At 35.0% G+C, this 15,573-nt stretch overlaps 1 protein-coding gene across 1 annotated transcript; it reads left to right on the top strand.

Moving 5' to 3' along the window:
- Positions 1 to 11,121: 11,121 nt before the first annotated feature.
- LOC111879555 (uncharacterized) lies at positions 11,122 to 12,075 on the top strand. Its single transcript, XM_023876020.1, has one exon. The coding sequence runs from the start codon at positions 11,122 to 11,124 to the stop codon at positions 12,073 to 12,075; it is 954 nt and encodes a 317-aa protein (XP_023731788.1).
- The last annotated feature ends 3,498 nt before the right edge of the window (positions 12,076 to 15,573 follow it).

The following is a 15,573-nucleotide window of genomic DNA, read 5'->3' as shown; positions in this document are numbered from 1 at the left end:
GCAGGTACGATGTGTATGAACATTATAGCTGGGTGTTCAGGAGGGTTGCTCGGAAGCTATGAATTCTTTCATCATGTCATCATGGTAAGGGATTTGATCCAGGGAGGAAACGGGATGAGTTTCCATCGGTGCAAATTGATAAAGGTGGCGCCAGTTGGGCGAAAGATAGTGAGCTGATACTGGGTCTATCCAGTTTTAGCAGGTGGTGAATGAATGTGTAAAGCGGAAGTAAGGTAGTGTATTCTGGTGGCACTTAGTTGATGAGTGTTGTTATCAGAGAAAGGAAGCTAGTGGCCGGCTCGAAGCGGTTATCAGGGCCCTGCAAGGGAAGAGATGGATTTTAGGGATTCGATAGCAGTGTTTGAAGGAATCTGGGTCGGTTGAGATCAGTGGGTGCATTTTGGGAGTATCATCCGGAAGTTTGTGTTGCCGCAGGCTTCGAGGAAGAAGCCTAAATTAAGTGGGAGAGAATTGTAACATTCAGAATTTCATAAATATAATTTAAGGGTTAAAAGTGTAACTTGAAAGAAGGGACTCGATGAGTAGGTACGCTTACTCACCGAATCGGAGGGGTTTGGGTCGCGAATTAAGTGACCAACTCGCCGAGTCGGAAGCTGGACTTGACGAGTTGGTGCTGGAATGAGAAAAGCCCTAATCTTAGGGTTTGCACCCTATTTAAAGGACTTGATGTCCTTCTCCCATTCTCTTATTCCACCAGAGAGTTCCAGAAAACCCTAATTTCGTGTGAGCCTTCATTATTGAGGAGATTGGATCTTGGAAGAGGAAATTGGTGGGAAAGAGCTTGAGGAATTAAAGGCTTGCTGCACAGGGGTGGAGTAAATTTGGGATCTAATTCAGTTGGAGCTTATATTGGAGGTAATAATCTATTGCTTGGGTTCTTTTGCATCTAGATCTTTTATCATTTGAAATTTTGGGGTATTTTTGGTATGATTAAGAGCTATTTCGAGTTAGAGGCTTAGATCTGAGGTTGCTACTTTAGGTCTAGGCTTGTGATGGTCCATAATGTCATAAAGTTTCAGTCATTAAGTTGGTGAAGCCCCTTAGTCCTTAAACCTAGCCATAGTGTGTTTTGAGCCTATATCTCCTTGGTGTCACGTAAAGTTTGCAACTTTATGTGAGGATTGGGTTGTAGAAGAGTGGATCTATGGTTTGGAGCCCCTGCATGGCTCGAAAAGCCTCTGAATGGATTAAGAACTGGAGGGACTCGGCGAGTCCCATGGGTGTACTCAACGAGTTGTATGAACATAAGCATGGACTCAGCGAGTTGGAAGAACAACTCGGCGAGTCTGTTGAAGATTGCCTTGGACTCGGCGAGTCTGGTCGTAGAACCCAACCTATTTTGGTTAAAGCCTTGGATTAAGTGAGTCGGTTGGTGACTCAGTGAGTCGGACAGGATGGGACTCAGAGATCGTTGGACTCGACGAGCCTTGGGGCGACTCGGTGACTTAAGCTGTGTAATGAGAGTTTTCTGGGTATGGGAACTCGGTGAGTCAACGGGGTGAGTCGGCGAGTAGAGTCAACCAGGAAGGTTGACTTTGACTGAGGATTTTGACTTTGACCAAGAGTTGACCAGTTTGACTCCCAACGGTATTCTGGTAATTCTGGTATTTATGGAATTGGTTCTTTGGTAGTGTTTTGTGGTGAGCTTCATGTCAATGGTCGGAGCAGCTTGGTCTTATCTCTTCAGTTGGCAATTTATGTGAGTTATCCTCACTATATCGACAGGGTCTACGGCATCAAGGCCGACCCTTTATCGGATGAAAATCCGGGTATTGTTTGTTATGTTATTGATTTGCTAGATCTGCATGCTAGTATTTAGGGTGGTGTTATATTAGTGACTTGGTTATGGTCGGTACCTGGTATATAGGGTAATGTTATGATAGTGACCGGTTAGGTCGGAATCCTAGTTAGGATGTTGATATGCTATGTGATCTGATATACTGTTGTCTGGTTAAGGATTTGTTATGTGATTAATAGTTTTATGTGCACATGGTTGTTTGATGGGGGTTTGGGTTGAGGCGGGTCCTACATTGTGCTGTAGGCCAACATACCCAGGGCAGACTGAATATTCCGAAGGCCCAGCGAGCAATCCGGATACGCTGAAGGCCCCAAGAGGGCGGACCAAACCTGCCGAGGCTCGGAGAGTGGACCAGGCCGAATGAAGGCCTGGTGCGGGCGGACTAGTCATACTGTACACTCAGAGAGTGGACCAGGTGTATTGAAGGCCCGTTACGAGCGGACCAATCACACTGTAGATTCGATATATGTGGCTAGACTCGGAGGGTGGACCAGGTGGACTGAAGGCCCGATGCGGCGGACCAGTCCCACAGTAGACCCGATGTGCATGGTTGTTCTATTTGTGTTATGTTATGAATATGTTTTTGTGTCGTTGGTATTTTGGGGGTAACTCACTAAGCTTTCGGGCGTACAGTTCAGTGTTTTGTTTCAGGTACTTCAGGAGATCGTGGCAAGGCGAAGGCGTGATCATACCGCTCCTCATGTTTTATGATTTATGTGATATGGTTCTAGGGAATACTCTGATGTTTAAACTATTTTGAAAACAAGATGTATGAACTTAATGGTTTTTGAATGAATTAAAATGTTTTCATTTGGCTTAAATTTTACGGTCGTTACAGTTTGCATGGTTATTCACATCTTATTTTTTATCCTTGGTATCCCAGTAACAAATTTAACAAAATAATATGAGATTAAAACATCATTGATAGTTCAATGAATCTCAAGATACGTAGGAGTTTCATTGTGGTTGAAATTGGTAAAATTCTGTACTTACCTAAAATAGATTTGTGAAGTGCTTACGACATCCCTCTTCATATTACGAATCAAAAATATGGATCATAGCCTTAATTTAAAAATAGGTTAATAATTAAGTATTGAGTTGACTTCTTTAAACTTACTCTCTTAGGCTAGATGAAAATCCTCTCATATTTCTCGCTAAATTTTAAATTCTAGCTTCTATACATTTTATATCGGGAATATCTTATTTTCTATGGCATATTCCGCGATTGGAAAAAGTGGAAAGATGTTCTTGATAAGCATATCCCTAAGGTCAATAATGAATCAACTTTAAATAAGTTGTTGTTCCTACAAACATGTCTATTTGTAAAATAAAGTCTCTTGCATTATCGTCTCTATATCTTCGATTTTCCAAAGGATATTTTGAAAATGTGAGCATATGAAATGAATTTGCATTTGAGTGAAATATTTCACCAAAAGGCAAGGCAAGAGTGATTTAAATATCATCAAAAATATTCCTAATTTCATTTAAGGAGATAATTTTGTATGTTCTTAATGAGAGCTACATTGATGAACACAACTATCTTAATGTTTCCCTTGAGAAGAGTCTTGCTATAGATATTGTGCTTGGATCTCTCACTAGTTCTTATGATAATTTCAATTTCATTTATCATGTGAATAGTATGGAGAAGACATTGATGGAATTCATAAAATTTTTCCAAACTATGGAAAGTGGAAATGGATTAGATTTCTTATCCAGATCCAATTGTTGGCGGAAAATGGAAGAAATCTTTAAATCCTAGATGGAAAGGAACTATTTCGGCCGGAACTACCCATTATGTGTGAAGATAATTCGTGTGTCCTCTATTCTATGCAACCATGATTCAAAAGACGCAAGTTGCAATTAATGCAATGACAAGGATCATACAAAACGAAGTTGCCCTAAGTACTTAAAATCTTGGAGATGGTAATGTCAGAATGTGTTACTCTACATCAATTACTTAAATAATCCATCTCCGTAATACTTCCAGTTCATGGATCCTTAATGCGTTATTTGCTAATCACGTTTGTACGACATTTAATGATCTATAGGAAAGAAAGAAGTTTTAAGCATCAAGAGCTAAACTTAATCATTAGAATGGATGAGTGTCGCATGTCTCAATGATAATGGATTTGGAGTTTGTGCTTGGAAGTGGAGTTCAGAAAAAATCTAGTTGTTTTCAATTCCTTTTCATAGATTTCTAGAAACCAATTTTCATTTATGCATAGTATAAATTGTTGGATTGAGATGTCTAAGCTCATAACTAAATTGATATAAACCTGAAAATAGAAGCAAAGTCCTTTTTTGGGTTCCCTCATAACCTGAAATAGTTAGAAATGATATTAGGAGGGAGAGAGAGAGAGAGAGAGAGAGAGAGATATGATTTGTTAATATAATATGTGATTAATATATTAATTGGGAATATATAATTGATATCATAATTTGCTATGTGATTAATAAATTAACATGAGATCAATAGTTAAATCATTCATTTGTTAATTTATATGGTTAATAAATTAAGACGAAATATGTTAGAATTAATTAAGGGATATTGACACTATAGCATAATCAAGTTTTGTGTTTGTGTCGAATTGATCATTCATGTTTTTTTTTTTTTTGCACAATAGACCATTAAACATATAATTTACCTGTCAAACAGACCATTCTGTTAAAAACTATCTGGAAACCAAGGTAACCCACTTAGTTGGCATACCGATTAGGCAAAAACATAGCCTACGTCATTTACACATAGGTACTATAATTGTTTTAAAATTGATATTTCATTTTCGGTTTCAACGTACCAAACACCTGGTGTTTAACTTAGGGCGGTAGATGGTCAAAGTTGGCATTGAGTTTGGGTGAGACTTGTTATCGGGCGATCATTTCAGAGAAGCATTTCATTAGTGATATCATGACCTTTACAATCTAGCTATGGAGTTACTTGTGCTGATGGAAGACAACTCAAGTGGTCCGATTCATGATGAAACCGGAAAAATCAAACCGTTGTTTTCTAGAATTGTGATAGGGATAAATAGGTGATTCAAAGACTTATGATAATCAAGCAGGAAGTTAGTGATTTGAAACAAGAAATCAAAGGGTTGGATACTATGAACATAGGTTATTGAGAAGCTCTATCACAATGTTAACTACTTAGCAAATTACAACGTTCAGATAGAAGAAAGAAAAGTATCAGATATGCTTTATTTTTTTTAGAACAAAGAATTACTTGTGGAGATTAGTCACAAACATTATCTCTTGGATGATTGTTGTTGAAAATCAAATTGGGTGTTAAATGATGCATATTTATAACAGATCGAGTGTCAAATGATGCAGATTGATAACAAAGCTATGAAGTCTTTGTCTCCATGCATGAAATGGTTCTTGAAGGTGTTGACATTTTTGGTTTTCCCCTAAAAATGGGAGCTTGTATATCTATAGGAATAGGGAAGATGTTAGCATATTTGAGTAAAGAAGTTGCACATCCGGCTAGAAACCTACTGATATTGGGGGTTTTCAGTGTGGTTGCTACAGTTGAGGCGGTAGGCGGCGGCGATCGGACGTAGTAGAGAGAGGATAGTCGATGTTTAACAAGATATTAAGGCGCTATAACAATCAGTTGTGAAGTTTTTAGGGAAAATTGATGTTCCATCGAAAAATACATTACTGAGAAGTTTGGATTCTTGATGATGAGATACAGGGATCATGGTCATGTTGCTTGGGATCACAGACGACTAATATAAACAAGAGCAAGTCAATAGTTTACTGTTTCAATTTTTTATAAAATAAAATTAGTTAAAATATCCAAGTATAAATGACGTGGGTTATTTGTTGCCATATCACCAAGCCAACTAAGTGGGTTAACTTGGTTTCTAGTTAGTTTTTAACAGAATGGTCTATTTGACAGGTAAATTGTAAAATTAATGGCCTATTGCACAAAAAACATCAATGATAAATTCGAGACAAATGAAACTTGAATGTTATATGGTGTCAATATTTCATTAATTAATTATTAATCAAAAGTATTCTTAAATTGATTCAGGATTAATTAGAAACTAATTAAAGGTATAACGGGTGAATTGTAATTATTCATTAGTTGAACAAAAGAAGCAATGCTAGAGCCCTCCATGGCATGGACGGTTTTTGAGTGGTTCTTAGGTTTCCTAGAAACGTCATGTATGCTAATAAGGAAAGAACTTGAATTGAGATTATATCTATTATCTAATTAATTCAAATCCAGCCTTGTGTGCAACTTATCAAAACTATAAATAGTACCCCTTGGATCATTATTTTTGTTCATAGCTTTACCTATAAGCTTAGGAATGAAATTTCTATCCATCTCCTCTCTCTCTCTCTCTCTCTCTCTCTCTCCTCTTTATTCTAGGGTTTCTAAGGTTTTGGGTACAAACCAGTAGAAACACTAAACTTTTGTTGGTTGCTTTCCAAGGTTTTGAAGAAGGAAATTTGTTTGATTAATGGCTACAATAATCAAGAGGTATGAAACCCTAATCCTATGTATATCTTGATTATAATAGGTTAACATTAGGGTTCTTGATGTTCATAGTTTATTCATATCAATAAAGAAAACATAGATCCAAGTACGTTGCATGACAACTTAAGATTTAAGTAATTTTCCGCTTCAAACATAGATGTATAACCTATAAAACCCAACATAAACATGAATTTCTCATTTTGATAATGAAAAGATAATATTCTAGTTTATAAAGATGATGGATTTATGTTTACAATATCTTATTACAATTGACATTTGTGAAATTGTAGTTTTGTTTATAAAAATATAAGTGTTAACTTAAATATTGATTCCACTAATAGTTTAGATAAGAATGTGATTGTTGCATAATCGACTTGGTCACATAATAAAAATTGCATCGCCAAGCTCCAACTGGACATGACTTGGAATCAATTGAATTCGGGTTGAATGATGTATGTGAGTCTTGGTAATTAGAAAGATGACTAAATTAATATTCACACACACACACATACATACATACACACACACACACACATATATATATATATATATACATATGAACGAAAGATGAGAAGGGTTGTTGGATCTTGTACACAGTAATGTGTGTGGATACTTCAGATCCGCCACAAGGGACAAAAAACACTACGATGTCATATGTACTGATCGCTTCAGTAGATGTGATTATGTTTATATGATTAAGCATAAGTCTAATATTTTGAATAGTTCAACGAGTATTATAAAAAAGCAGGGAATCAGTTGGGCAGGAAGATAAAAGGGTTCCCGATCTAAAATGAAAGGAGAATGACTCGATATAGATTTCTACGATCATCCTTAGAGATTGTGGAATGGTTTCCATAATTGGCTTCTCCAAGGACACCATAATGTAATGGTGTTTCTAAAAGGAGAATTAAATGACATACTTTTCGATCTATTATGAGTCGTGCTTCTCTACCAACCACATTTTTTAGGGAATATATGCTTAAATTTGTTAACCATGTTAAGTATGTTTAAAGACACCACATGAGATAGGCACTTGGAAAGTTCCCTCATATTTAGGTCTGGTGTTATGACGTCATTCGTTACACAAGAAACAAATCACCAACTTGAATAAAGATCTGAGAAGTGTTACATTGATGGGTACTCCTTAAAGACTTTTGATATTTATTGCTTATACCTCAAAAGGAATGTTCCTTGAGAGAAAGAACATACACACATACGTACACACACACACACACATATATATATATATATATATATATATATATATATATATATATACATATGTGTGTGTGTGTGTGAAGAAACCAATGGGAGTCATCTTGACCTTGAACAAATTCAAGATATGACTCACAACGAACCGATAGTTGGCAATAGCTCTCAACCTGAGATTGAAAAACCAGTTGATTCAAATGACATTGCCCTATGTCTTCACATATCTAGTATAATTTGTGCACTTCCCAAGTTTTATGAATTTCATCTAACTACGGATGGTGATGTGATGGTTTGCAATAAGATATCGATAAATTTGAATAAGCTAATAGCTACTAGGAAGAAATGCTAGACCCAACTAATGAGAAGGGTCAAAGTATAGAAAATTCAGTCCACGAAGGATAATCAAGTTTGAAATTATTTGATTCGAAGCCTAGTCTAATGATAGTCGGTTGCAATTAAATCTTCAAGATGAAGACTAACATGGATAGGCATGGACACATTTCTAAGGCTAGTATGGTGGAAAAGGGTTTCACCCAGACTCAAAAAATTGACTATGAGGAAACATTCTCATTAGTACCTGAGAAAAGGTTTATTTGGTTATTCGTTGCCATTGTTGCCTTCTTTATAAGATATGGTAAACTAGATGTTTAAATGAATTTCTTAACAAATTTCCTTCGCAAGAAACTTTTGAAGGTGGTAAGGAATATGTGCTTCTGTGAGAAGAGTCTAAGGGTATTGTCTTTCTAGATGTTAGGATAAGTCTTGAATACATCTCAAAGCTAGTAGGAGTGTCACTCTTTTCCTGGTATTGCATCTTGACGACAAGACTGCTCATAGGAAATAATGCCCCTAAGTTAAGAAGTTTAAAAGTTCAGAATTATATCGCTATGATGGAATTAGGGGAAGCGATTGGCAGTAGGACTTTTGATCTAAAAGTGTAGACCGAGGTGTTTATTTGGATTCATCCAAAGCACATATATGAATAACGTGTTGAAAGGTTTCAACATGGAAAATTCCATGAAAGGGATGGTTCATATGCATTATAGAATGGACTTGAGTGAATCTTAATGTTTGTGGTTCTAGTCATGAATGTGATAGGATAAGTTAAATCACATATGCTTTGTATATAGGATCGATCATGTATGTTATGACTACTGCTTGTTCTAATGTCTTATATGTTTTGAGCATTGTGAGATTGTATCAGAAATTTTCTCGATGTAATCGCTAAGCAATTGTGAAGGACATTCTACGATATTTTAGAGATAACAAAGAGTAGTTGTTTGTAGATAGTAGAGAACATGATTGAGACAAGCTAAAGTAAACATGGATTATTATGTATGAATTTGAGTCATATTCTACATGGGCATTCATCATAAATAGTAGTGTAGTAACATGAAAGGGTTCATGTAGGTGATGGTAATAGACTCATCAATGTGAGTCGGATTACATCAATACAAGTAAAGTATCCGAGGAGCAAACTTGGACTAGAAAAACTTCATAATTGAACTTAGTGTTGTTGTAAGTAACAAATTACCATTAGAAATATTTTGTGAAGGTCAATTCGCGTTAACTAATGAGATCACAAAAGATCAACGCTTAAAATGAGGAAATTACACTACATCCAAGATAAAGTTGAGGATGGAGATCTAGTTGTGAAGTGAGTATCTTCTAATGATTAGTTCACAATAGTGATGACCAAGGTAAACCATGATATGTATGCTAGGAGTATATGTATGAGAAATGATGAAAAGTTTAGTTTTAAAAGTCGATTACCCCAAAACATTTATACAATCAATAAATTTGTAATTGTATGGTGATTAAATAATGGGGAATTACTTATAATTAGAAGTATGATACCATACACAATTAGTTTATTATTGTGTTTCATTTTGCATGTTCTTTCCAGAGTAATTAATTCACTCGAAACACCACATTCAGTTATACATTTAGGAAGTAAGTGATTATATAAGATTGTCATGGAGTATTAATAGAATGTTTATAATTGAATAGATAGTGCATAGTGATTGTTGTGCTACACATGAGTTCTTAAATGGAGATTTTATGTATTGATTAAACCCACGCTAAGAAATTACTTTGTGGTGTATCATCCCAATGTTAAGGTACTTCTAAATTCAACCCTATAATTTAATCATATTGCATTTTTGTCCCTAAGTTCAAGAAAGTGTGCAAAGGGGCCCAAATGGCATTTTTATAATTTTGGCCTTGGAGTACACCATGCGTACGTGGTGTATGCTGACCTTACTAGGGCGTGCCCTAGTATGTCGGGCGTGCATCAGTATACGCTTGACGTACTTGCCAAATAAGGAAATCCTAATTTTTAGGGTGTGAGTCATATTTAAGCACTCTTATGGCCCCATTTCATTCACCTTATCTTCTTCCATCCCTCTCACACGTTTGTGCAAATGATTAAAAAAAAACTATAAATTAAAAACGACTAGTGTAACGTTTTTTGATGTATTCCTTCATCGCGAAAACAACTTGAAGCTCATCCCCGGTCATATTCGATGTGTCCATCACTAGCTCTCATACCTTTATCCATTTGTTTCCGAATCTCCCTATCCGAAGTAAGTTTATTTATTCTATCATTTATGCCTTACACATTCTCGCCCATTTGTAGTGGGTGTTTTTTGGTTGGTAGACGTTTTAGAGGATAAAATTTTTGTAGGTTTTAAAATGAAAAATATGAAGTCTTAGTGAGTTATTTTGGTTAAAATAGTATTGTATTTATAATGTTAGTAAAAAATTATATTTTTCAAATTTGACGGTTTTACGCTCCCTCCCACAGCCACAATACGGCCTCAATACCAAGGTCAGGGGCGGTGTTTCGTCCTAGATGGCACCCAAATGTGGTAGAGACCGCGGCTCACTCTCGGAAGCACCCAATCTATTTTATCACGAAAATTTCATTAGACGATTTCTGACATTCAGCTCATTAATTTAGAGGCTAAAACAACACATTAATAATTACTGTTTTATTAATTAATGATGATGTCCTACTAAAGTTAGAATTTTTATTATATTCTTTAGGGTATATTTTCGTTATTCACTCATCGATTAGATCAATCATCTTTTTAGTTTCTGAACAATCCGATATATATGATCGGCTCAGTTTGTTCTGTTTGATCACGTTTGGGTTTATGAAGATTAATTACAAATACTCAATTCGGGATTCCTTTTCACTCTCTCTAATTTTTATATTTTCACTTTGCCCATTTAATCATTTCGACACATCATCATGCACAATTTCTAATTTCTGATTTATCTCGATGGCCGGCAAGTCTTGATCGTTGATCCAACAAGTCTCTTTCATTTTTGGAAAATGTTTCGAAGTGTTTTTTACATTTTATTATTAAATGTCCAACAATGAAAAATGTTTACATTGTTGCGAAAATTCTTGGAACTAACGTTCAATTTTATTTAATATGTTCTCTTACGTCCTTGGAATAATCAACGTTATTTGGTACCAATACTACTTTAACCACCAGTAACAGGTTGAAAATGTCAAAATGAGCAACCCAAAAGTACCTCTATAAAACTCAAACTATAATGATCTTTTGATCATTAAAATAGCAAAAATCACAACATGGAGAACAAATCAATCCCTCAATCCCATTCTTCTTTAGGGTTCTTTCAAATCATCAAGGAGTCCTTCAAAACCACAAGCAGAAATGGAAAAGTGCTAGTTCCGATCATGCTCTTTGTTTTTGTTTCATTTTCTATGTTAGATTTTGCTGAAAAGTATTTACTTGCACCTGTCGTTAAAGATATTGTGTTGCAGTTGGCTATACACCCCAACATGATTCAAGATCTCAGCAATAGTATCGACCAAAACATGTATGCTGGTGCCCTCAACGATGTTCGTGAAATAGTCCTTGTCAATCTGTTGATAATGGCCAGTTCCTCTATCATCACACTAACTTTCCTAGTGGCCATAGTTTCTTCTTCATATGAAGCTTACACAGCGAAAGTAATATCCTCAAAAGACTTAAACTCTATAATAATGAAAAGTTGGAAAAGACCATTAGAATCTAGCTTTTACATGGGTTTGCTGAGTTTGGGTATCGTTTTTCTTTACTTCATTTCTTTCTGTATAACCGCCATGTTGGCAGTAAATTCATGGGCACTTCTCTTCTTTGGAGTTATCATTCTTACAATCCCAGTTTGTTACATTTACATGGCCACCCTGTGGATGGTTAGTATGGTTGTTTCAGTCTTAGAAGAAGGTTATGGCGGTGTTAAAGCAATTGGGAGGGCTGCGGAGCTAATGAAAGGGAAAAGACTACAAGCGTCACTGATGATGGTTCTATTTTCAGTTGCCTATTGTGTTGTTAATCAGATGGCTATTCCCCTTACGAGCTATAACTTGAGCATGAGCACACAATTGGCTATCAGGATTCCTTTCACTAACGGACTATTCTGTTTAGTGACACTCTTTATGTTTGTGGTGTATACCATTTTCTACCATGAACGGAAAACAAGCCATGACAAAAAGGAAGGGAAAGGATTTTATCTTCCAATTGCTGCTGGTGAAGTTTAGTGTCATAACTGATACGGCTTTGCTGCGATGTAATAGTATTTTACAATCAATTTCTTCGATATTAATGTATTATATAAAATTTCTTCAATAAATAGCTACCGGTCTTCTACTTTTTTTTTTTTTTGTAAAATGGAAATTTTAAATCTATCATGTTGTGATCACATATTTGTATTAAAAGAATCATGTTTTGGTCACATATTGTAGTAAAAAAACGTATAGTTCCCATTCCAAATAACTTGTCAGACTATTATATTGATCACCACTTAATACTAAAGGTCTTTGCTATACTTATTTACCTAATAAACTTAGTTGTTTTTTTTTGGACCCTAATGTTTTTTCTTTTAACCAAAAAACTAAATATATATGATGAACCGGGCATATCAGATTCCACAACTCACAACTAGAAAAAAATGCATTTAATGACACGCATTCCGTGTCATTAAAGGGTTAAAATAACACACAAATTTGTCTTAGAAGACCTAGTCATAAATAAAAGATGACAAATATTTGTTGTCATAAATTTACGACATACATTTTGTATATCATAAACGTTTACTTTTAAAAAAAAATAACATATGACAAACATTCCATGACATACATTTAGTGTGTCTTGATTTTCCTTTATTATAAAAATATATATCATTTGTAAATGTAGTAATATTCAAAATAAATCAGACATTTAATGTCTCATAATATTAAAAAAAGTCAATCCATTGCATAAACTTTATGTACAAGATTTTGTTCCACTTTACATCATATACTTAAGATTTAAAACAACAAATCAATTTTGATAACATTAACCTTAACCATCATACGCTACACATATATTGAATCAATCAAATACATAAAATTAGCAATAGCTTGTCAAAGCTGGAGATGGACAACATCATGGTAAATGACTAGATTGTGGCATTATCCTCGCCTACACATTATCAATTCCATTGTTTGTGAGTGTGAATGTGAGTGGTAGCACCATTAGAAAGTAGGCTTTTAATGACACACAAACTATGACACATATTTGTGTAAGTCATGCTTCAGTGTTATAATAGTAATAATTAAAATGGAGTACACCTGATCAAATAAGTGTGTCGTCTTAGTCTTAGGTCTCGTCTTATAATTCTTATAAATCCTAAAACTCCTAAAACCCACTTCAAAGACGTTTGGTCTTCACAAAATCTAGGAAGAACTAGGGCTTTTTCCTCCCATAGTCGATCCACATCCACCATAGCTTGTTCCCCATTGCTTCAATTATGACTGGCAATCAAACACTTTGTGCTCACAGAGCCACGAAATAGACTATTGTTTGAATTAGGATTTCAATTCGTCTTTCTAAACGAACTAGGGTTTTTGGTCAATGTAGAAGCGATTGAGATTTCTTCTTGATAATATCTCTAATTATTAAACTGTATATATTGATTACTTGGAACCAATCTTTACATTCCAAAAACTGATTAAGATGCTTTGCTCTCTGTTCTCCCTTTTTCCAAAAATGATGTCGTTTCCATCAGACGCCTTTTTGGTTTCTTAATGAAATTGATCCTCCAATATTAAGATTTCATCTTTGAATGTGGTCACATCGTCGATTAATAAACATTTCAAGGTGTAATATCCTATCCTTGGTTACTAACTGATGTTGTTTCTAACTATTTTTATGAATTGGTTTGAGATTGAAGTGGGTTGTTCTGATATGACACAATTTTCGACCCTTCCGCTATTACCAACTCATCAGCTTCTATTATAATTGTACATGTGTTGTTTTTTGAAAGATTAAATTCTTCAACATTTTATTTTAATGCATATCAATACCTATATCAAAATGTTGACCTATTTTCTACTAATTAGGGTTATGTTTTGGTGACAAGTGTTGTATGAATCAATCTAGCTAGTGGCTTAACAAAATCAGATAAAGCATTGGATAGGGATATTGGATTTGAATAACATGATCTATCTGATGTATTGTAACTATTTCCTCACGAAAATACATCAAAAGTAGGTGCAAAATTGTTCTTGGTAGGATTTTGGCTCAAACCATGGTTTATAATCCTTTTCTCCCATGACAATATGTATTATTATTTGCTTCAATTACTTAATTGTCATCAAATTCCATGGGGTATAGTAGAGTTAAATGAAGAGAGTTTAAGTCCTTTTCTGCCTTCAAGGGCCACATAAAGTTGTAAACTAGTTGGTAAAAAGTGTCACACATGTCGTGGTTGCCAAAGGAAAACAAGAAAAGAAAGAGGGGTAATATCATAATTTTATTAATTTTCGGGCCTCACTTTAATTTTGAACTTCAAAGTATTGTGGTTGGTGAATAGTTATTAGCTATTGATCCTAAGATTTTTGCGACTTCTGATAATCAAGGAACCATTGCTGATACGGGAACAACATTGACATATCTTGTACCACAAGCATTTGATCCCTTTTTTGATCGGTTAGTATTTCTTTCAAATTACTATAACTTTGTGCTCGACTATTTTTTGATAATGCACATCAGAAGGACACTTTCTCTTTTACACACAAAAGGGATTGTGAGCGAATCCCAGTCCTGTCTTTTTGGGAGGAACAAAAAATTACAATTTTAAAAGAATTATTTTCATGTTGTTGCGACATTTAAAAGAATTACACCAGTTGCAAATAAAATGAATATCCGCTCTCATTCTTTTAAAACACAATGCCATACAATGTTAAACCAAATGACCAAAACTATAATGTACTCAAAAGTGTACGTATTCATATCCTACTATATAATATACCTCAAATACATTGTGTAACGTCTCAGAAATCTTAACAAATTTAAACTTTAAAAACAAAACCCGTTTACTAAAAAAAGTGTTTACAAAACCATTTTTTCCAAAACATTATTTAAAATTAGAGTCTCCCAACATCATTAACATGAAACCAAGGATATGTACGGTTATGCCTTCACCTTTCCATGATCCTCTCAATAACCTGAAACAAAACTAAAATCAACAAGTCAACCGAGTCAGCATAGCCGAGTCAACACAACCGAGTCAACTTAGGCTTCGTACGTGGGGCGTACTCCGAAGGTACGCGGGACATACTCGATCTTTAACTACAGTCGAGGAATTGAAAACATACGCGTTGCGTACTCCAGGTTATGCAGGGAGTACGCTCAGACATCCCATTTACTGAACAAGAGGCTATTGCATTAAGCTCACACGTCCAACTTTTAGATCCAATGCCAAAATACCACTAAGAGTTATAAAGTTCCCAACTTTATGACTTTTCATGTGCATTAAGTGCTTAATACACAAAATCCCAACTTCTTAATACCTTATGACCTTCTAGAGCATGCATAAAGGAAAACTGTAACGCCCGCAGATCTGGGCTAGTTAATTTAGAGGCAATAAGTGTCGAAAATGACTTTTTGGCAAAAGATTATTTATAATAAATAGTCTTAACCAAGTTGTAGAATATGTCTCAAGGTTTTTGTACATATAAAGAACGCCGACATCCGAGTTATAAAGAATAACTTAT

This window comes from Lactuca sativa, chromosome 7 (genome assembly GCF_002870075.4).
Source record: "Lactuca sativa cultivar Salinas chromosome 7, Lsat_Salinas_v11, whole genome shotgun sequence".
NCBI classification, from domain to species: Eukaryota; Viridiplantae; Streptophyta; class Magnoliopsida; order Asterales; family Asteraceae; genus Lactuca; species Lactuca sativa.
The sequence above is the reverse complement of the archived record's forward strand: the minus strand, read 5'-3'. Positions and strand labels throughout refer to the sequence as shown.